Source organism: Gymnoscopelus microlampas, assembly GCF_963454915.1.
Source record: "Gymnoscopelus microlampas genome assembly, chromosome: 6".
Taxonomy (NCBI): domain Eukaryota; kingdom Metazoa; phylum Chordata; class Actinopteri; order Myctophiformes; family Myctophidae; genus Gymnoscopelus; species Gymnoscopelus microlampas.
In genome coordinates this window covers 27,207,377-27,231,409 of record NC_139943.1, presented here as the reverse complement: position 1 = coordinate 27,231,409, position 24,033 = coordinate 27,207,377, and the positions used below count along the sequence as shown (strand labels likewise).

Genomic DNA, 24,033 nt, shown 5'->3' with positions numbered 1-24,033 from the left:
TAGATGGCCGGCGGGTCTTTATCCACCGCCTGTTGGTAGTTAGTTACACCGCCTCTCTTCCCGGTATAGCTGCTCAAGGGAAGGGCCGCCAGGCAGCGTCGGCTGTCGGTATACTCCATCAGTGAGCAGCACCTTCTTGTATGCAAGCTTGCGATCGTAATGAAGCACACAGTCCCCAGAAGTTGCGAATGCATCTTAAATCTGCACCTACTACATTAACGGTGATAGTTACAACGGGGCAGTTTAACGTCATGCCCAGGACACACACACACAGACGCACACAGCGACTTATTGCTGCTATTCTTATGTTATTTCAGTTACCCACTGATCCTGTCCATAGAGGAGCATTGCAAAATCGAGCAGCAGAAGCACATGGCGCGTGTCTTTAAGGAGGTGTTTGGGGACAAACTGCTGACTGAACCTATTGAAGTGATGGCTGAACAACTTCCCTCTCCAGCACAACTCAAGGGCAAGATTATACTCAAGGTACATTCTCTCTCTTTCTCTATCTCTCCCTGACTCTTACTCAGTCTCTCACTGTCTTTACTTCACTAGTCGATCTATCACCAGAAATATGAAGATACATATACGTGGATGTATACCATATGTCCATAATGGATATATACTGTATGTATATAGGCTATCAACACTGAATACTATTTGAGGCAGATTATGTACAGTACAGTCTCAGCCAGCCTACAGTAGTAGTACAATAGTGAGTATAATGAGCATTTGCTGATTATAACTATTATTTCATTCAATCTATCAACAGTGAAACATTTACAGCAAAAATCCTCAATCTGTTTTGGTTCTTTGGTTTACATTAAAGTAGTCGATTTGCAAAAGTGTGCCAAGTCAAAAAGTCAAGCAGAAGTAATTAGTCTAAGAACAGCACAGAACGTGTGGGGTCTTGGTTGAGCTTGATGGCTCCTTGCACAAAGGATTGATTGAGTCTCTTGTGTAGGCTCTGTGGTGCAGGTAGATCATGGCATCATCCACACCAATATTTTCCTGATAAGCAAACGTCAGGCGGTCAAGGGAGTCACTGACCTGTTGTCCTCTTGCAGCACAAGACGCTATGCATGGAGACTGGGATAATAAGGAAGGAATTCAAGAAGGGGGACAAAATGGGAGACCTGCAGATCTGGGATCCCGTAGACCAGGTACTGTGAAATAGTGATCTTTAACAACCTCTGAACCCCAAAGTGCCTCCAGGGATGAACACCTATAATATAGTCCTTGAGTAGCACGGCTTGAGTGCGGCAAGTCGTGTGGTTAGCACTTGGTGCTGATGGTAGGTCCATCTCCCAGGGGTCTAGCACATTGTGAAACGGGGATAGACTCCTGTAGAAAAGGGGGTCTCAATGTTTTTACAGTTGGATTCCAAGTTATATTCAGCATTTGGCTCAGGACTCTCAAATGGTAGTTTATCAAACTGATGATGTGTCCCAAAATGAATTATATTGTTATCCATATCCAAATTATGATTCTTTCAGCATTTCAGCACTATTAGTACTGTATGAATCCCTCTAAACTCACTCATTTGAACCAGAATGTTAGTCTTTTTCCAATGTTTTAGAAACATGAAAATATTGGAATGGTGTCTTGCAGTCTTTTCTAGGAGTAATGGCAGAAACTGAAACAATTGTAACACCTTATTGAAAGGGGAATTTTGGCTCCCAAGACAAATTAAGTTGAAAATGTTGATTGTACAAACATTGCTTTTAGAGGAAGTTCTATATTTTAATCTCTGTTGGATTTTCTCTGCAGCGGTGGAATAAGCACTACTGTATAATCTCAAATGGCAAACTGTATTATGCAGAGGAGTATGAGGACGAAGAGGGAGACGCTGTAGAGGTAAATGTCTGAGTGCATCACATTGGATAAGTTATCAGTGATCTTTTGTTCACAGAAAAAAATCATGAGTATTTGTTTAATTCTCGCAGTCTCTGAGTTAAAGTAACTCCACAGTGTTCCACTCGTCTATGATTTTCTCTCCCATCACAAATGATCTGTCCTTTACTAAACCCTTCTTTGTCCACACATCTGTTCTATATCTCTCTCCCAAACCTGTTTCACTTCTCATTAAGTTTCACTGCTTCTCTTCCTCACACTCTCCTACTCTTCACCCCGTCCTCCTGTTTACTCACCCTACCATCCTCCCTCCCACCCTACATTTTACTCTAATTTCTGTCACACTCCCCACACTCTAACTCGTCTCTCTCTTTCTCCCTCCTCTCTGCCTCCCTCCATCTTGCTTCGTATCTTTTATTGATTTCAGGCCCTGGAGCTCCACTGTTCGGAGCCGTGGTTCCACGGTAAAATGCCGGAGGGCCGGCAGATGGCTGAGAGGCTGCTCCAGGAGTTCTGTGCTGAGTCTGGCGGCAGAGATGGCACCTTCCTGGTCCGGGAGAGTGACACATTTGTCACAGACTACACTCTCTCCTTCTGGTACTATGTCCAGTTGATTCATAATAGAGCAGTGGTTCTCAAACCTTTTCATGTGAAGGACCCCCAAAATGATATGTATTTGGCTGCGGACCCTCCCCCATCTCAAAAATATTTTTAGGGATTTTTCTAAAATAGCAGATCTACAAGCTCATAGCGCGGCACTCTGTGCTGTGCTATTAGCTTGTATATCTGCTATTTTTGAATATCCAAAGTATAAAATATGGTTAAAGTGGTTAAAATGATTGTGACAATTCATTAATTTAGCTGGGGACCCCCTGGTACCCCTCCAAGGACCCCTGGGGGTCCTCGGACCCCACTTTGAGAACCAATGTGTTAGAGCACAACTCCACCTAAACATTTGAGTGATTGATATCAAGAGCAAAATATTCATACAAATGATGAATACTGAATACATAGCATGAAACTGCTTTGGGGTTGCCAAACCTTTCCATGTCAAGGACCTCCAAATAGCCATTGCCTCTGGCTGCGGTCCCCTATTGCCAAATGGCTTAACAAAAAGAAAGGAAATAGCTAAAATAACGGCTCTATAAGCTCACAATGAGTGATATCACAACACACTGTGAGCTTGTAGAGCTTTCTCATCTTTCCAATTGGCCACTCTGGCGCCCCCCTTGACGACCCCCACTTTGAAAACATGTGGCTTAGAATTAGCAGAAAATATCTGTGTAGGCTGTGAGGGTGACGTTTTTTCTGAATGAATGGTGTGTATGCTGGCTGGTACGATGATGGTGTTTAATTCGTTGTGTGTGTCTTAATTATTCTATATTTGTTGTTTTCTCCTCCCCTCATGTAAAGCGGCTTTGGGTACTTAGCGTTATATGAATTTGAGATTATTATTATTATTATTATTACGGATTGGAATTGTAACTTTTATATGTGTTCATGCCTGTCAGGCGCAGTGGGCGAGTTCAACACTGTCGTATTCGCTCTGGTTCAGAAGGAGGACACACTTACTACTACCTGACGCCTCAACTCCACTTCCCCAGCGTCTACACTCTGATCCAGCACTATCGAGACAGCCCCCTACGTTGCCAAGAGTTTGAACTACGTCTCACGGACGCCGTGCCGCAGCCCGATCCACACCTACAAATGGGGTCCGTCTTATGTTAGCACATGCACATGGACTGATCAATATTATTGTGTTTGCAGATGCACACAACCTCTACACACACAGTCACGTTGCCCATCAATGACACGAAACAACACATGCACTCTTAATCATCACAAGTAACATATACACCCACAAACCCTAATATTAGAATTGCGTGTGTTGTTTGTTAGTTGGTTCTACAGTAGTGACCTGAGCAGAGGCCAGGCGGAGGACTACCTAATGAGAATCCCCAGAGATGGAGCTTTCCTCATCAGACAGAGGGAGGGAGAGCCAGACTCCTTCGCTATCACATTCAGGTACGGTAACTTTACATACAGTAGTATGCCACAATCCATTCATCATTTGAGTCTGGCATTAAGACAATACACATTCACAGTATGTGTAACTCAACTACTTCCCACTGCCTACAAAGCTGAACTATTTTAATATTTTTTAATACGACCATTAGATTTTGACCATAAGTTCTTGTATTTGTTGCATTTTAACCCACTTGATTGTTGTCTCTCAGAGGAGATGGTAAGGTGAAGCACTGTCGCATCCAGAAAGAGGGCGGCATGTACCTCCTGGGCACCACCACAGAGTTTGAAAGTCTGGTGGAGCTGGTCAACTATTTCAGGAAAAAGCCACTGTACCGCAAAATCAAATTACGTTATGCCGTCACCCCTGAGATGGTGGACCGCTTCAGCATGGTGAGTGACGATGCAGGTCTGCAGGGAATGAGGATGCATGTACGAGGGAAAGAGAGAGAGTGACTGAGCAAGTGAGAGAAAGCCTGCAATTTGTTGGTGACGTGGATCTCTGTGTGGCCGCTCGTGCTCCACAGTAAAATCCTGAGCGTTAACTTAAAGTCATACTGTGTAATGTTTTTAATTAAACAAAAGTGAAATATTTTGATATAATCTTTCACTGGTATATTTTTCACAATAACTATTCGACATAATGTGTTTTTTGTGTGTCTGCCCTCAACACTTTTTTGAATTACGCACGCACCGGAAATGTACCGGAAATGTATTTATTAGTTTATCTTAAAGTTAATACATTTTAATGTATTCATGTATAAAGTTGATACAAAGTTGTTTTCCAAAATATCCTCAGTGCTAGGACATGGTGGTTTTGGAGCAATACATAGTTTTGTTTTGAACTGAATTCTGGGAATCGCAGTTCTGATTGACCATAGACAGACTGTAATGACAACCAGAGGTGTTACCAAAAAGACTGCTAAAAGGAATGTTACACAATATGACTTGAATGAGTGTAAAGTAACAGCTTAACTCTGTCTCTGTAGGAGAAAGACTGTGCTTCCCACTATGACATCAAAACATATGTGGAACCCAATGAGATTGAGCCAACAATGGTATGTATACAGCAATGTACTCTCAGACTGATTGTACTGTACCGTTCACTTAATGATGCATATGTATTCTGGTCTATGCTTTTCCCTAATAATAGATGTTAAATGTGTGTGTGTGTGTGTGTGTGTGTGTGTGTGTGTGTGTGTGTGTGTGTGTGTGTGTGTGTGTGTGTGTGTGTGTGTGTGTGTGTGTGTGTGTGTGTGTGTGTGTGTGTGTGTTCTAGCCTCAGAGTACTGTTAGAGCCCTGTATATCTACCAGGCCATGAGGCCAGATGAGCTCAGCTTCAATAAAGGAGCTCTGATACACAATGTGGTTAAAGCGAATGACGGATGGTGAGGCCACACACACACACACACACACACACACACACACACACACACACACACACACACACACACACACACACACACACACACACACACACACACACACACACACACACACACACACACACACACACACACACACACACACACCCTTATACACTATAACACACAGATTTTTTTTTGCCACTTCTCCTACAGATTTGGTCCAAAACTCAGAGACACTTTGTCTCTGTAGTCATGTTATCAAGATACTGTATATCTGATTTTTCATTTTCCATTCCGATTGGTTGATTTATTTATTTTATTTTTTGGTATAGAACAGTTTTTGTATACATATACAGGACATGTTAGTTCTTTCCATGGGAAAGTTGACAATTTAATTGTTGTGCCGGTGAGGTAAGAAACCCTAGGGGGGCTTTTGCGAGAACCTCACCGTTTACAGTATGTCATTTGAGTTATTTAATATTAATATTAAAACAAAACGAACAAAAAACTAAAACAACAAAAAAGAAAAAATATATACATATATACATATAGGACAAATGATGAATATAAAAGTAAAAACTGAGCAGAAGAGACAAAAATACTGCATCTAGTTATCCACTCGGGTATTCAATTTACATATTAGGCTTCTTTTGTAGGTAGGTAGGGAGGATGTGGTAGCTACTAGATGGAAATGGGCATTCCATTCCATATATTTTATGGCGAACTGCCCCCTGTTGGTGGTACATAGTGGGACATGTAATTGATTCGCTTGCCTGGTTGGGTAAGAATGAATGCTGGAATTTGACTGGAAGTACTGTTTGAAATGATCTGGGAGGTGGATATACTGGTATTTTGTTTTATAGATGAATATACATGTTTGGAATATATTTATATTAAAGATAGTTAGTTAATTGAGTGTTGAACAAAGGGGTGAGGACGGATCCCGTGGACTAGAATTTGTAGCTATTCTGACAAACTTTTTTTGTAGTATAATTTATGGAGATAAGAAGAATAGGTACTAGCCCACACAATATTACAGTAGGTTAGGTAAGGATATACTAGGCTGTAGTATAGGGTTTTTAAACAGGCTCTATTTAGAAATGGGCTGATTTTTCTGATAATCCCCACAGATTTTGAAACTTTTTTTGTTACCTGGTCGATGTGTTCTTTCCAGCAGTATTTTTCATCAACCATTATTCCCAAAAATGGGGTGGAGGCTACTCTACTTATTTCAATACCCTCAATACTGAGCTTAGCTTCCTCAGGATTGAATTTCTTCCTACCAGAAAATATTATAAATGTCGTTTTTTTTATGTTTAATGACAGTTTATTAAGTTGGAACCATTTGGAGAGTGTAAGCAGACCTTGATTCGCTTCATTGATAAGGGTATTGACATTTTTGTGGGAAAGTATGACGCTTGTGTCGTCGGCAAATAAGATAGAAAACAAGGTATTTGATGCTGTGGGTAGATCATTTATACAAATGAGAAATAACAGTGGGACAAGAATTGAACCTTTCTAGTGCAGTGGAAATTTTCTCAGTGAGGTCAAGTAAAGCCATGTAAGCTGAGTGTTTTTTTACGGAAGCATTTTGATGGTTGTAAAGTATATTGTTTTTCTAAATAAGATAAAAAAGACAGTAATATTGAGATAGGGCGATAGTCAGTGAAGTAGTGCCTTCCATCGTTTGCAGGAGTGGGCCGTTGTTTTCCTTTTGAGTGTCATCAGCAAAATACTTGGCTGGGTCTTTTAATAAATTGCTTAGCCATTTGAAAGCCACATCATTCTGAACGTACTAAAGTTATCCACAAGCTACTGGAAAGTGTAGTTAAGCTAGTAGCTTAGCTATTTATAGCTATTTATAGCAAAGCTACTGCTCAACATTGGATTAATCACATTGCTCTCGACTCTCCTACTGCAGGTGGAAAGGGGACTATGGTGGAAAGCTGCAGCTGTTTTTCCCATCGAATTATGTAGAGGAAGTGTCCAACAATGCCAGGCCTGAGACAAAACAGAAGGTATACAGAATTTTAGTTGAAACTTAATAGAGCTTCAAATTGATCGATTGGTGGAAATTAACTTCCACACCATCATAGAGACTAATATAGAATTTTAGTAGAATAGCATAGATCACTGCAACCCGTGATGTATTTATGCTGTGAAACAGGAAGAAGACAACCCCTTGGGTGAGCTGTGTAAAGGTGTGGTGGACATCCCTAAGTGTATCATCCAACATGTAACACCAAGCTGTGAGTATATCGCTGTATAGGAGGAATTCAGTTTGAATTTATTGTGAAGCATCACAGAAACGTTGTTAAGGACATTCAAATCACATGATTCTGTTTTTTCTTTCATTTTCTTGAAAAGGAAAGAAAAATAATCTACAATCACCAACAACAAAAAAATACAATAATCTTTCAAAGAAATCAAACCAATCACACACAAAACACAATACAAATGCAACAGGAAAAAAATAAAGAAATTAAAACAAACAAAAATATAAACAGCCACATATCCCATTCCCCCCACCCCTTTGTTATGTAACACCAGAACAGATATAACATCAAAATATCAATCAAATCCAAACTTGGATGTGTAATCCCTCAAAGGGCTTTTACTTTATTCAATAATGGTAACAGCCTGCCCACTTCTCCAACTAAAACAAATCCAAATCCAAATTCGGAAATACATTCTATTAGGGGGCAGTATCCAAATACTTATTATTAGAGTGCCTCAATTATAATACTCCACTCTTGAACGAGACATAGAATAAAATATTAAAATGTCTCATTACACATCTTATTAAACTAGTATCCCCATCATTATTGACATCCGTGCTAAGGACATGTATGTATTTGTGTGAGCTTGAGTGCGTATACTGTGCTTATGTGTGTATTTGTCTGAGTGCGCATGCACACTCCTGTGTGTGAGCGAAATTGTGTGTGAATGTGTGCATACATCTATACCAGAGTTTGGGTATTTCTATAGGTCACACTGAAATTGTCTGTCCATCTCATTTGATTCATTACCTCATCCCTCTATCACACTTACTCTAGATGACCCTCTCCATTGTATGAGTGTCTTTGATGGGAAAACAGTCAGTTCCTCCAGGCCAAAGCCATTTTGGTATTTTTACCCCAACAGCATGGCAATAGTGTACCTCGACAGCCCCCCCCCAAACTCCTTAACTTCTCCTGTTTCCCTCTTTGCTGCTGTCTTCCTTCCTCCCTCTCTCTCTCTCTCTCTCTCTCTCTCTCTCTCTCTCTCTCTCTCTCTCTTTCTTTCTTTCTTTCTTTCCAGTGAAGAACGGTAAGAACGGGAAGCCCCACGTGATGACTCTACAGGACGTGGAGAATGACTGTGTGCAGTTTGACTTGGCAGCAGAATCTGTGGAGGAGCTTTTTGAATGGTACCAGGTGGCCTGGTCCCATTCCTACACCACACAGATACGTGAACTTGAACAGGCAGAACATCTAATGGTGTGCAACAAAAATAATTCACCTACCTTTGCAAACTGTTTTTAAGTAATGGGGGGACAAAATCGTTTTTCAGTTAACGTGGTTGTTTTCATATACGCGAATAGGGTCATAAACAGATTCATTAGCAGCAGTATGTTAAAAGTTTGCATTTTGTATACAGTAGCGCCTTTTTCCGAAGAACTTGACAGTGTTTACAATACATTAATTACATTGACACACCGACAAAGCAGCATGTAAAGCACACAACCTGCTCGTTGTGAGAAGTTAGTGGTCCACTGTCTTGCTTAAGGACACTTTGACATGATGCCAAAAGGAGCAGGGATCCTTCCGGTTCCCAGACAACCTCCTGAGCCATTTCCTTCACTCAGGAAATCAACTAACGTAATATGTAACAACCAACCATTTACAAGCAAACAAATCATGATTCACACATCCTGATATCAAGCAGTTAGCTTGCATCAGGCTGCACTCCTGCATTAAATCCTTTCTGCTTTATTCACCCACCTCTCCAGTTCCACCTGCTTAGATCTGATTGTATGTATCATTGGAGGATAATATTACTCCTGACAAAGGTGTATACACACACATGCAGCAGCTAGCCATAAAAGCATATCTAATCAGCCAAAACCATATACTGTAAGAAAATGGAGGGGCGGCTGTGGCTCAGGGGTAGAGTGGCCGGGTAGAGTGAACTGGAAACTGCAAGGTTCCCAGTTTGAGCCCGGGCTGGGGTGCTCCCCCAGAGTTAGTGTCGAAGTGTCCTTGAGCAAGATGCTGAACCCCTAATTGCTCCCGATGAGCAGGTTGGTGCCTTGCATGGTTTCCTCCGCCATGTGTGTGTGACAGAGCATGTGAGCGGAGCGGAGCGGGTGAAAATGCCGCTCCGCGCTCCAGGGGGCTGAAATGCCGCTCGCTATTCGCTCATGTTAAACCCCCCCGCGCTCCGCTCCCCGTCGCTCCTCGCTCACGTTGATTTGCGCAAATCTCGCTCCACGCTCCGCTCAAACCGGGTCGCTCAACAGTAAAAAAAAGAAAAGAAAAAGAAAGTAGAAATTCTAATGACATCTCGGTGCGCTGTGCACTGCGGATGTCTGTGTGTCTCTGAGTCCGTGCGACCGGGCATGCTCAAACATTCGGTGCGCGGCCCCCGCGAGGGCGGCCTGGAGCGGGAGGCGGTCCTCGCTCTGAGTAGCGCTCCAACCTTTTTATAACCCGCTCCGCGCTCACGTCAAAATCGCGTCGCTCCGCTCACCGCTCCGCTCGCGCTCCGCTCCGCTCACATGCTCTGGTGTGTGAATGGGTGAATGGCACAATCAATGTAAAGCGCTTTCGATAAAAGCGCTATATAAATGCATTTTACCATTTTACCATTTAGTCACCTGTGACGCCACCCATTGGTTTGTGAAGTTGCGTTTTAAAGCCTTACGGTCGTCAAATTGACCGTTGCCATGTTGGATATAGAATGCTGCCATCATGGCTATGCAACTAGAAGTGGCCATATTAGGATGAGAGGGTGCAGAGAGGGTGCATTGCTCTGCCTCTTTACTGATCTCTGTGGTAGTCTATGGTAGCAAATTGTCAATCTCGATGTTGCCACATGCACGCCCTAAATCACACCCTTCTTTATCATTTATTTTACTCTAAATTGGATCATAAATTCACTACATGAACATTATGTATTAAAGAAGTCTTGAAACTACAGACATACATAAAGTCAGTTGGAAAATGTTTACTGAGGTAATTAAAAAAACAGTGAGGTCATTTTCCCATTGACTTCCATGCAATCAAGTGGAGTCTCCCCATGCTGGCCATTAGATAGAATGCAGGTTTAAGACATGTCTGCATTGGCTTACTTTTTCAAGCCAGAAGCTTAGCGCTTGGTCAAAACCAAACCTATAGCCATTTGACAGCCATCAATATATCTATTATATCAAATAACTGAGTTTTCCTGACTGAAATAACAATTGCTACAATAGCTGACTTTGACCTGTAAACTGGTAGTCAACTGCAGTAGTTGAGGGTAGGTACCTCAATTGTAATTGCTGAGGGAGGGGACATTTATTACTCACTTCCTCTAGTCAGATTTTCACAGGTGATATGGAGATTTAAACTGGTAACAGTAAACAGATGCAGAGATTTCAGCTGGTGAAATAGATTAAAGATGCACTAATCTGTCATGTACACTAATCTGTCATGTATCTGTCGACTAGTGTGCAATATACAGTTATATTAATGTCTGTAATGTAATCAAATCTGTAATGTAAGCTGTAATTCATTTGTAAATTCATTTGAAATTTGTAATTTAGTACAGATGTATTACTGGAAAACTGTTTTATATTTTGAATGTTCTTATATTCTTATTGAAATGTCATGCTTTTGATTTTCCCATGTGTCTATATATGTATGCATCTAGAACTCAAGGTCCCTAAAAGCTTGAATAATGTATAATTCATGAAAAAATAATCTATCATTCATAATAACATCAACCAGAGAAAGATAGACTTAAAGGGATAGTTCACCCCCAAAATGATTGTTTTCCTATCGATTAGTCACCCCATGGAGACTTTAATTAATGGATATGTTTTTGTTTTTGTCCCATTCCTAAGCCAATAATTTGATGACCGGCAGCGGTTCCGGTTGGAGACACAAAGAGTCTCCTTTGTGTCTCCTACCGGAACTGCTGCCTACCGGTCCGCTGGTCATCAAATTATTGGCTTAGGAATGAGACAAAAACAAATAAATATCCATGAATTCAAGTCTGCATGGTGACTAATCGATAGAAAAAAACGTTTTTGTTTGGGTGAACGATCCCTTTAAGATCATAAACAAACACTGAGGCGTTAAACTGTCTTTTATTCTGTCCAATTTCAGGCCAAAGAAGAAGCAAAGAAGCGGCCTGAGGTTGCTATGGAGATGTCGGACCTGGTGGTCTATTGTCAGCCTCGCAGCAAGGACAAAGAAAACTTTGGTATAGCTCATGCACGCACGCACGCACACACACACACACACACACACACACACACACACACACACACACACACACACACACACACACACACACACACACACACACACACACACACACACACATATACACACACACACACGCACACACACACACACACACACACACACACACACACACACACACACACACACACACACACACACACACACACACACACACACACACACACACACACACACACACACACCGTACACATACTGTATACATACTGTACACACATACACCACTACCACCAAACAACAAACATGCATACACAAAATATCCAAATCCCAAACTACAGAAATATACTCACATATAATAGCCTCATCCATAAGTAAAATTACCAATTTCAACAAATCATTGAAGGGTTTATTTTTTTTTATTTATTTGCTTAATTCAAACACTATACGCATACAGCCCTCACTTCTGCCTGCCTTCTGTAAATGTATCATCCCTGTCCACAGACAACTACACTTACAAAGAGGTACGTTCCTTCGTGGAGAACAAGATCCCAGAAAAGAACCGGATCCAAGCATTCTTACAGTACAACCGCAAGGGTCTGAGTCGGATTTACCCTAAAGGCCAACGTGTGGAATCCTCCAACTATGACCCTTACCCTCTGTGGGCCGTTGGTTGTCACATGGTGGCACTGAACTTCCAGACTCCAGGTCAGTGGGCTGGGCTGAACACTATGAACTTCAGCTGCAGAAAGTAAGGCTAGCGAGCAGCAAAACAAGATACACAAGGAAGTAATAAAAGTTCAACTTCACTTCCTCGTTCCACATGTTCTAAGTTATCTATGTTTACTTATTACAAACATGCATGAACACACTGGTCATAATACGGCAGTTTGACTGGTCGCTTTGATTTATCAATAATGGCTGCAGCTCAAGAATTAAAAAATATTCTTCACCAAGAAGCCCTCTTCCCCATCACATAACAATGTTTTGCTACGCAAGAGACAAACCAATTCGAATTTAGCTATGGGTACCTCCTAATAGCACACAGATAAAGCACACAGGCGAACTTTACATTGGACGGAGTTCGGATGAACATGGTTACAAAACATGAACCAACAGGTCCATACACAATTAGAACTGTTCAGTCAAATCCTCTCTGCTGTTATTAGCCTTCTCTATAACATTTTACCTCTATTTGACTTGTTTTTACATTTAGTAAGTAAGATCAGGAGGTGAAAAGCTGCACCCAATTCAAAGTAAGCCTTGCCGAGCCATGTGGCCCACAGGGCAGGAGCCTATCTCCTGTTTCTGTATCTTGACGCGGCTTGATGTACAATACACCCACTGGACTTGACCCTAGTATGTCACAGGGACTTACCCCCAATCCAGCCCTTGATGCTGAGTGCCAAGCAGGGGGCATTGGGTCTAATTTGTACAGTCTTTGTTATGACCTGCCCGGGGAATTCAAAGCTGGATACAAATACTACCATTTCACCAATTCATTAGCCTCCAATATTTTCACCCCATAAACCAATAAATTGGTGACATTGTAGAATGTGTCTAAAGTGATGAATTGACTGCAACGCTTACATTTGGGTAATAGATTCCTAATATAGGATCATTTAATGTTTGCACAGACAAATACACCCAGCTGAACAGCGCCATCTTCAGTTTGAATGGACGTACAGGATACATTCTGCAGCCGGAGTTGCTGCGTACAGACGGCTACGACCCTCAACTGGACAAGAAGAAGGTCAAGTTCAACATCAGTGTCCGGGTAGGTACCCATAGAAACACTGTCACAGGCGCAGTCATCATTATGACCATTTTCCCTTTTTCTTTCATCTATTTGTCCTCGTACAAGTTAAGTGACTGTACGCAGTAAAATCATAGTAACCTTTTGCGGTGTATTCTCTGGTTTGGCATGTCATGCTCATGATTACCTTGGTGAATATTCTGTGACAGCCATTGTGTTTGTTGTCTGCTGCCCCATGCAGGTGATAGGAGCCAGGCACCTTCCTAAGCCAGGCCGCAACATCGCCAGCCCTTTTGTAGAGATTGAATTGTGTGGACACACTGAGGAGTGCAAGTTCAAGACTGTTGTCTTTCGTGAGTTGAGGGAATGTTGGATGAATGTGGTATTAATGGGGAAGAAAATAGTGGGATATGGGATATGGGCTATTGGGTTAGGGTTATTGGTGGCAGCTCTGTTGCCAGTCCCCCTTGTATTTCTGTGATTCTATTAATCTGCATTCCCAGTCATGGAAGTAGACAGAACTAACTTTGGTCCAGTCGTATGCCAAGCGTCCTAAACTGGCACTGTGGACTGATAGTCCTGATGGTGCCTCTACAACAGCAACCATCTTAAGACTAAGATTTAAAACTTAAAAAATGTGTAACCAATCAGTTTCACTGTACATGCTATCACTTTGCAACTTTCAGCAAAATGTAGGCCCAAGTAAGCAGGAATATCCAGATGGTAGGAATGACCAAGTCCCAAAAAACGTAAAACAAATGAAACCTCACTTGCTGCACAGCAGCTTCAGACTGTCCTCCGCCACAAAAGTGTTCACCAGATTTTTGAATGATGGCGTTTCCCAGGTGATAATGGTCTGAATCCAATGTGGAGGGCTCCTGCAGCACCAGTAACCTTTCCAGTGTATGAACCAGAGCTGACTTTCCTACGGTTTGTGGTCAGTGAAGAGGACATGTTCTCAGACCCCAACTTCCTGGCTCAGGCCACGTTTCCTTTTAAAGGCATCCGAAAAGGTAGGAAACATACGCATAAGCACACGCACGCACGCACGCACGCACGCACGCACACACACACACTATATGCACTGCCTATACTAAATGTATAGGCAGTGCATGTACACAAGGTTTCCACTCGACAGCGCCAATATACTATAGCCTATGTATATCGCTGCTGTCAGGTGGAAACCTTGTATGTCAAAAAGCGTAACTTTTCAGGAAATGGAAAAAAGAACCAATGAATCCAATGTAGGCCTACAGTAGTTATTATTTTGTCACTAGCTCCTGCTCTTGTTAATAATTTGTATTGGTTCATTGTTCATAAAACCTGCAGACACACTTAACCACTTTAACTTTCACTTAAAAAATGTTCAGAAACAAAGACAATCGCTCATCTAAGAGTTCACTACGCTTCGCGTCATTGTAGATCGGCTATTTTTGCTACTTTTACATCACACTCTTGTACGACAAAGTAGAGCATTCATTTACGGATAAAAAACCCATAAAAAGTTGAAATATGAAGATACGAGGTTTCTGCCAGACAGTGACAATATACACTTGTGTGTGTGCATGCGTGCATACACGTCTGTACAGTGGTTACAGGTTGTTTAGTGTTTTGCATGTTTTGACAGGTTATCGTTCAGTACCACTGAAGAATGGCTTCAGTGAAAACTTAGAGCTCGCCTCTCTCTTGGTCTACATCAGTATAGAGCAAGTGCAGGTGAGGAACAACACATGCACAACCATAAGACACGTGGCCTGGCTCCTAGATACATTCAAAACATTTTCAAAAAATGTACAAGCTCATAGCGCGTCACTTCGTAATGCGCTGTGAGCTTGTAGATCTGCTATTTTTTAATAGCCAAAGTATAAAATATGGATAAAGCAGTTAAAATGTATTGTGATACTATATTAACACATTTTTCTGGGGAAGATATTTTTTAAAATCATGTAATATAAGAACTGTATTCTAAAATAAAATAAAAGGGGTCTGGTGAGGAATCAGGTAGGTGGCTCTGTATCATGTATGATATTTAGTTAGTAGCTTTGGAAAACCACAGTAGGAAATCACGTCCCCACTGAAGCACGCATGCTTGGTCAAAACATTCCTGAGATTCCTTAGATTTGTTTGAAGCACCATGTAAGGATAAGGATAATGGATAAGGATAAGGATAATGTTTGATTTGAAAGAACTGAGAGCTGACAATGCTACTCTCCTACGTAAAAGAAATCCAATGTAACATGACATGACGCTCATTATGTGTGCCGGCGGTGGCGCTGGGCAGCAGCATGTGTAATGAGAGATGTAGTCATTTCTAAGCCTGGAAATTGTGGTTGATTTTTAAGCTGCCTTTTATTTTCTTACTCTTTGGATAAATGTATACTTTTTCATCGTTGGTTGATGCTTTGTAACCGTATAAGTAAAAACCGATGGATTCATTTGTTTTATTCTTGGAACACGATTCTTATATTATGTGATCTTAAAAATGTTGATGGGAGTTTGAATGGGAAAAACTCTACCTGACCCAAGGGCCGTGTTTTTTTTTACTTCAGACTTTTAGACACAATATGCTAGGTTTTTATTTCACCTCCAGTTTGAATTCAAGGCTTCTACGTTTCTGTGATTGTGATCCTAACTTGCTGCTTTCACTCAGAAAGTGGAGGAGGAACTGTACTCGTCTTCTAGCCAATTGCGGAAAAGGCAATCAGAGCCTAACGAACCTTTGCTGTATGGCACAAATACCAAGACCCAACGCCCTGTTCCTCCTCACCACCGCAATGACCTCACGAGAGAGCCGAGCACCAGTGAGAGACAGAAGTAAGTTCTTAGCACATTGTAAATGGTCAATGCAGAAAACTTGAATCTTCTGTTGCAACAACAAGAATAAATAATAAGCATTCCATCCATGGGTTGTCCTTCAACATAATATGTGCTGTTCTCCACTTGTGTTTTAGAATGAAAGAGAAGAAAATAAACAACAGTAAATTCTATCCATGAGAACATCACCTACCCACATCCGGCTCCATCTGAGGCCTTCTTTCCTTTCTGCATGGTGAAATGCTATGGTTACTGTATTGCTCCTCATCAAAACATTTCACTTAGGAGAACCACTTTGCAGAATCCTAGAGTATTCATTTTACTCAGAGTATAATGAAAGAGTATTACAGTCTCAGAGTTAAAGCTATACTATGCTTTCATGTTCTACCCCAGATTTGAACCCAGGTCCCGACCCCCACACAAGTGCTGACATTTTTACCAATGCGCTAATAGAGCCTGCCCACTTGCTCAGGGAAGAAATGTAATTTTGACCTTCAGGCAGTACCACGTGTCAACCAGGAGTGGTGAAACTAGACCACAGGATATGCATTTCTCAATAGAAGAGCAGGGAGACCAAATACCACCACCCCAATAGTGTAAGTTATATTAACATACAAGATTGGTCAAAATAAAAAGTTATTCACAAGAAGAAGTTATATAGTGTAGCTATAAAGTAACACTCATGGTTTTGCTGAGCACATTACAAGTAAGCCACTGTCACGCTGTCAATCAATGTTTGATTCTTGTCTACAGAGAATATATGGTATTGGTAGGTGCAGACAGAGAAATACAAATATTGATTAAAAAAACATGGCTGCAACGTACACAGTGAAAGGGAAGAAAAGTTATCAGACTGTAATTGCATTTCATCAAAGTTTTTATCAATAATCTTTCTCAGCTCTAGGCTATACAACAGGCCTGTTTCAGAGTTTGTAAGTGATTTCCTTGAATCTGCAGTGAATGATTATTATTATTATAATGTTTAGCCTGCCATGTTTTCTTTATTATCCTTTTTTTTAATGAATTGAGTCAATAAAGTACTGTATGCTTGTGATAACGTTTGTGTTGCATTGTTTCATTATCTAATTGTTTCCCAAAGAAACATTGCATGTGTATTTTGACTGTATAGGCCAAGTCATAAAATCTGATCTTCTGACAATCTATGTAGTATTAAGCCGGTGTCCTTCCCTTTCCTTGCGCTCTATACACACACCAAGTAATTCACAAGACATCCGTTGCATTGGGTTATGTCTCACGTTTAAACATTGCTAACTGGAAAAATATGAATACGCCGAAAATTGGCCAATGGCTAAGAGAAATGTCATTTTCTTTAACAATGGAAAGGATCACTTATACCCGTGGTTTTCAACCTTTTTCATACCAAGGGGCCTATTTCATGAAAGGTGAATTGGGGCTTAAGCCTGGCTTTAACACCTATCCCAGCTGGCTTAATTTAGCCAGGATTAGGGATGAATCGGTTTCATCAAAGCTGAATTATCTTGCCAGATTATTTTAGCTAGTTCACCCTGGCTAAATGTATCCATGACTAGATTTCACGAAAGAGAATTGAAGCAATCCTACCTTAGTTACCATGGCAATTTAGCTGTGAAGTTAGCCTGGTCAGAAGCAGGCTAACAGCCAAGTTTACTTAATCCAGTGCCTTGTTCTTCAAGTTTTTCCACAATTCAACAAGTGTTTGTATATGGACTCATTTTAATGACCCTGCATTCAAATAAAATGAAATAAATACAATAAGATATAATCAATTTAATTATATTACTGAAATAGTGTGTGACCATGAATCATAATTGTTTCACAATGACTCATGTGATATGTCATTGTCACTCTGTTATCACTAATCTAAAGCAATGAGGTCTACCTCTTCTTGGACGTTGTATGGACGTCATACAGACTTTTTTGATGGTGTTTTTGCAACGCGGCTGACTTTAATCAAAAACAGCTGATTCAGCAGAAATAGTGCAAAAAAACAAGACTCTCCCCACCAAAATCGGCAAGAAACACCGGGCCGGTTGACCGGGCCAAAATCTTAACCCTGCGGGTCGCGCAACAACGGCTGATAAGTCTATTGAGAGTTAACGAGCCATTCCGGGTGGTAAACGGAACGCTCGTCCCAAAAACACACTGCCCCATTTTTTTCGCTGTGCGAGGCCGCCGGTTTAGACCCGGGGGGCAGGGTGTTTTAGGACGACGGTTCTTCTATTACATTTCTGAATGGAAAGAGGTGCCCGTCTCTGCGCAATGGAGAAAAGGACGGCCGATGTTTTCTTTTTGCTTGATATTGTTTGATGGCGAACAATCATGAACATTAAAGAAGAGTAGACCCTTCACAGCTAATAGAGAATTTTTAATTTTAAGAATCGGTTCAGAATTGAATGAGTATGGCTATAGTTAAATGTGAAGCTCTTTCTGCTATAAATATGCATCCATGCGTTCTGGGCGCCTGTCGGTGGCCAAACCGGTTTTCAAATGGTCCTCATTTACAATTCGGCCGATTAACAAATGAGGCTAATTTGAAAACATAGGCAACAGAAGAGGGTGAGGGGCTGCTAATATTATGTTGATTTTTTTAGTTTTTTTCCCCTGGCGGATCTTGCCCCTGCACTTTGAGCAGACAGGGCAGGCAGGGTGTTACAGACCCGGCTGTGTGCAGGCAGGTGACGACACCGGCGAATTGGCCACTATACTATTTGCCCCATTGAAAATGCATTGGGCGCTTAAAGTTAAATATCTCCAAAACTACAAATGATTTCAAAGGAAAAATCTCAAGCATGCATGTCCACAGCAAGGTGGAATTTTTGAACTGTGAATGGAGTTTCTAGGTGAAAGTGTTTTTTTGAGGTCCCAAAACCTTCCATCCGCCTCCATTATAAATCTCTGAACTTTTAAAGGAGTACAATTCTAAAGCTATGCAACATTTAAAAGATTCCTTTTCAGGCAAACATGTCCATATTAGGATGAACATTTTAAAGTTTGAATGGGGTTTCTATTCTATATGACATTTTGAATCTTTACAGTCAGTTCACCTTCTTTTGGGTCTTGACTCGAACCAATTACTCCCACGGAGACATCAAATTTCTCTTTTGGGCCTTGAGTCTTGGGATTCAAGGCCCAAAAGAGAAATTTGATGTCTCCGCGGGAGTAATTGGTTCGACTCAAGACTCTTTTGGGTCTTGAGTCTTGGGAAAGAAAAAAAAAGTCCGCCAGTTGGATTAGAACCAGGAACCTTCTGGTTACAAGTCCTGTATCTAAACCACTGCACCACAGAGGTCCTTGCCTGTTCTGAAAGCTTATATAAAGCTAAAAGCCTCAGGTAAAAGTTAGAAAGATGTCCTTGCGGGATTTGAACTCAGGACCTTCAGTATGCAAGGCCTGAATCTTAACCACTGCTCCACCATGGTACATACTGTCTATGGTCTCTTACACGCTGTTCAGTGAAAGATCAGATAAAGGTGCAAGAGTCGGGTATTGGTTAGAAACCTGTCCTGGTTGGATTTGAACTGGTAACCTTCTGGTTGCAAGTCCTGTATCTAAATCACTGCACCACAGAGGTTCTGACTGGTTCTGTTAACTTAGCCTGGCAAAGTTAAGTACCCTTTTCCCTTTAAATATCCATTGCCATTGACAATGCATTGGGCGCTTAAAGTAAAAAAAATCAAAAACTACAAATCATTTCAAAGTAAAACATCTCAAGGATGCATGTCCACAGTAAGGGGGATTTTTTGAACTGTGAATAGAGTTTCTAGGTGAAAGTGTTTTTTTGAGGTCCCAAAACCTTCCATCCGCCTCCTATCTGAACTTTTAAAGGAGTACAATTCTAAAACTATGCAACATTTCAAAGATTCCTTTTCAGGCAAACATGTCCACAGTAAGATGAACATTTTAAAGTATGAATGAGGCTACTAGGCGTAAGTATGTAATTGTAAGCCTGCCTTTAAATATCCATTGCCGCATCGACAATGCATGGGGCGCTTAAAGGTAAATATCTCCAAAACTACAAATGATTTCAAAAAAAGAAATCTCAAGCATGCATGTCCACAGTAAGGTGGAATTTTTGAACTGTGAATGGAGTTTCTAGGTGAAAGTGTTTTTTTGAGGTCCCAAAACCTTCCATCCGCCTCCATTATAAATCTCTGAACTTTTAAAGGAGTGCAATTCTAAAACTATGCAACATTTCAAAGATTCCTTTTCAGGCAAACATGTCCACAGTAAGATGAACATTTTAAAGTATGAATGAGGTTACTAGGCGTAAGTATGTAGTTGTAAGCCTGCCTTTAAATATCCATTGCCGCATCGACAATGCATGGGGCGCTTAAAGTTAAATATCTCCAAAACTACAAATGATAAAAATAAAAAAAACTCAAGCATGCATGTCCACAGTAAGGTGGAATTTTTGAACTGTGAATGGAGTTTCTAGGTGAAAGTGCTTTTTTGAGGTCCCAAAACCTTCCATCCGCCTCCATTATAAATCTCTGAACTTTTAAAGGAGTACAATTCTAAAACTATGCAACATTTCAAAGATTCCTTTTCAGGCAAACATGTCCACAGTAAGATGAACATTTTAAAGTATGAATGAGGCTACTAGGCGTAAGTATGTAATTGTAAGCCTGCCTTTAAATATCCATTGCCGCATCGACAATGCATGGGGCGCTTAAAGGTAAATATCTCCAAAACTACAAATGATTTCAAAAAAAGAAATCTCAAGCATGCATGTCCACAGTAAGGTGGAATTTTTTAACTGTGAATGGAGTTTCTAGGTGAAAGTGTTTTTTTGAGGTCCCAAAACCTTCCATCCGCCTCCATTATAAATCTCTGAACTTTTAAAGGAGTGCAATTCTAAAACTATGCAACATTTCAAAGATTCCTTTTCAGGCAAACATGTCCACAGTAAGATGAACATTTTAAAGTATGAATGAGGTTACTAGGCGTAAGTATGTAGTTGTAAGCCTGCCTTTAAATATCCATTGCCGCATCGACAATGCATGGGGCGCTTAAAGTTAAATATCTCCAAAACTACAAATGATAAAAATAAAAAAAACTCAAGCATGCATGTCCACAGTAAGGTGGAATTTTTGAACTGTGAATGGAGTTTCTAGGTGAAAGTGCTTTTTTGAGGTCCCAAAACCTTCCATCCGCCTCCATTATAAATCTCTGAACTTTTAAAGGAGTACAATTCTAAAACTATGCAACATTTCAAAGATTCCTTTTCAGGCAAACATGTCCACAGTAAGATGAACATTTTAAAGTATGAATGAGGCTACTAGGCGTAAGTATGTAATTGTAAGCCTGCCTTTAAATATCCATTGCCGCATCGACAATGCATGGGGCGCTTAAAGGTAAATATCTCCAAAACTACAAATGATTTCAAAAAAAGAAATCTCAAGCATGCATGTCCACAGTAAGGTGGAATTTTTGAACTGTGAATGGAGTTTCTAGGTGAAAGTGTTTTTTTGAGGTCCCAAAACCTTCCATCCGCCTCCATTATAAATCTCTGAACTTTTAAAGGAGTGCAATTCTAAAACTATGCAACATTTCAAAGATTCCTTTTCAGGCAAACATGTCCACAATAAGATGAACATTTTAAAGTATGAATGAGGTTACTAGGCGTAAGTATGTAGTTGTAAGCCTGCCTTTAAATATCCATTGCCGCATCGACAATGCATGGGGCGCTTAAAGTTAAATATCTCCAAAACTACAAATGATAAAAATAAAAAAAAACTCAAGCATGCATGTCCACAGTAAGGTGGAATTTTTGAACTGTGAATGGAGTTTCTAGGTGAAAGTGTTTTTTTGAGGTCCCAAAACCTTCCATCCGCCTCCATTATAAATCTCTGAACTTTTAAAGGAGTACAATTCTAAAACTATGCAACATTTAAAAGATTCCTTTTCAGGCAAACATGTCCATATTAGGATGAACATTTTAAAGTTTGAATGGGGTTTCTATTCTATATATGATATTTTGAATCTTTACAGTCAGTTCACCTTCTTTTGGGTCTTGACTCGAACCAATTACTCCCACGGAGACATCAAATTTCTCTTTTGGGCCTTGAGTCTTGGGATTCAAGGCCCAAAAGAGAAATTTGATGTCTCCGCGGGAGTAATTGGTTCGACTCAAGACTCTTTTGGGTCTTGAGTCTTGGGAAAGAAAAAAAAAGTCCGCCAGTTGGATTAGAACCAGGAACCTTCTGGTTACAAGTCCTGTATCTAAACCACTGCACCACAGAGGTCCTTGCCTGTTCTGAAAGATTATATAAAGTTAAAAGCCTCAGGTAAAAGTTAGAAAGATGTCCTTGCGGGATTTGAACTCAGGACCTTCAGTATGCAAGGCCTGAATCTTAACCACTGCTCCACCATGGTACATACTGTCTATGATCTCTTACACGCTGTTCAGTGAAAGATCAGATAAAGGTGCAAGAGTCGGGTATTGGTTAGAAACCTGTCCTGGTTGGATTTGAACTGGTAACCTTCTGGTTGCAAGTCCTGTATCTAAATCACTGCACCACAGAGGTTCTGACTGGTTCTGTTAACTTAGCCTGGCAAAGTTAAGTACCCTTTTCCCTTTAAATATCCATTGCCATTGACAATGCATTGGGCGCTTAAAGTAAAAAAAATCAAAAACTACAAATCATTTCAAAGTAAAACATCTCAAGGATGCATGTCCACAGTAAGGGGGATTTTTTGAACTGTGAATGGAGTTTCTAGGTGAAAGTGTTTTTTTGAGGTCCCAAAACCTTCCATCCGCCTCCTATCTGAACTTTTAAAGGAGTACAATTCTAAAACTATGCAACATTTCAAAGATTCCTTTTCAGGCAAACATGTCCACAGTAAGATGAACATTTTAAAGTATGAATGAGGCTACTAGGCGTAAGTATGTAATTGTAAGCCTGCCTTTAAATATCCATTGCCGCATCGACAATGCATGGGGCGCTTAAAGGTAAATATCTCCAAAACTACAAATGATTTCAAAAAAAGAAATCTCAAGCATGCATGTCCACAGTAAGGTGGAATTTTTGAACTGTGAATGGAGTTTCTAGGTGAAAGTGTTTTTTTTAGGTCCCAAAACCTTCCATCCGCCTCCATTATAAATCTCTGAACTTTTAAAGGAGTGCAATTCTAAAACTATGCAACATTTCAAAGATTCCTTTTCAGGCAAACATGTCCACAGTAAGATGAACATTTTAAAGTATGAATGAGGTTACTAGGCGTAAGTATGTAGTTGTAAGCCTGCCTTTAAATATCCATTGCCGCATCGACAATGCATGGGGCGCTTAAAGGTAAATATCTCCAAAACTACAAATGATTTCAAAAAAAGAAATCTCAAGCATGCATGTCCACAGTAAGGTGGAATTTTTGAACTGTGAATGGAGTTTCTAGGTGAAAGTGTTTTTTTGAGGTCCCAAAACCTTCCATCCGCCTCCATTATAAATCTCTGAACTTTTAAAGGAGTGCAATTCTAAAACTATGCAACATTTCAAAGATTCCTTTTCAGGCAAACATGTCCACAGTAAGATGAACATTTTAAAGTATGAATGAGGTTACTAGGCGTAAGTATGTAGTTGTAAGCCTGCCTTTAAATATCCATTGCCGCATCGACAATGCATGGGGCGCTTAAAGTTAAATATCTCCAAAACTACAAATGATAAAAATAAAAAAAACTCAAGCATGCATGTCCACAGTAAGGTGGAATTTTTGAACTGTGAATGGAGTTTCTAGGTGAAAGTGCTTTTTTGAGGTCCCAAAACCTTCCATCCG

The 24,033-nt window shown here is 40.6% G+C and overlaps 1 protein-coding gene across 2 annotated transcripts in view; it reads left to right on the top strand.

Moving 5' to 3' along the window:
* plcg2 (phospholipase C, gamma 2) overlaps positions 1 to 17,430 on the top strand; it is a 29,264-nt gene extending 11,834 nt beyond the window's left edge. For both annotated transcript variants that reach the window (XM_084059118.1, XM_084059117.1), the window contains exons 14-33: positions 318 to 486; positions 1,068 to 1,163; positions 1,771 to 1,857; positions 2,282 to 2,451; positions 3,366 to 3,566; positions 3,754 to 3,879; positions 4,092 to 4,272; positions 4,869 to 4,937; positions 5,159 to 5,268; positions 7,169 to 7,265; positions 7,415 to 7,496; positions 8,548 to 8,726; positions 11,598 to 11,694; positions 12,198 to 12,401; positions 13,331 to 13,470; positions 13,691 to 13,802; positions 14,295 to 14,462; positions 15,077 to 15,165; positions 16,100 to 16,263; positions 16,401 to 17,430. In XM_084059118.1, the coding sequence (XP_083915244.1) occupies positions 318 to 486; positions 1,068 to 1,163; positions 1,771 to 1,857; positions 2,282 to 2,451; positions 3,366 to 3,566; positions 3,754 to 3,879; positions 4,092 to 4,272; positions 4,869 to 4,937; positions 5,159 to 5,268; positions 7,169 to 7,265; positions 7,415 to 7,496; positions 8,548 to 8,726; positions 11,598 to 11,694; positions 12,198 to 12,401; positions 13,331 to 13,470; positions 13,691 to 13,802; positions 14,295 to 14,462; positions 15,077 to 15,165; positions 16,100 to 16,263; positions 16,401 to 16,443 (2,584 nt within the window). In that variant the 3' untranslated portion in view covers positions 16,444 to 17,430. The remainder of the gene's footprint in view (positions 1 to 317; positions 487 to 1,067; positions 1,164 to 1,770; positions 1,858 to 2,281; positions 2,452 to 3,365; positions 3,567 to 3,753; positions 3,880 to 4,091; positions 4,273 to 4,868; positions 4,938 to 5,158; positions 5,269 to 7,168; positions 7,266 to 7,414; positions 7,497 to 8,547; positions 8,727 to 11,597; positions 11,695 to 12,197; positions 12,402 to 13,330; positions 13,471 to 13,690; positions 13,803 to 14,294; positions 14,463 to 15,076; positions 15,166 to 16,099; positions 16,264 to 16,400) is intronic.
* Positions 17,431 to 24,033: the final 6,603 nt, after the last annotated feature.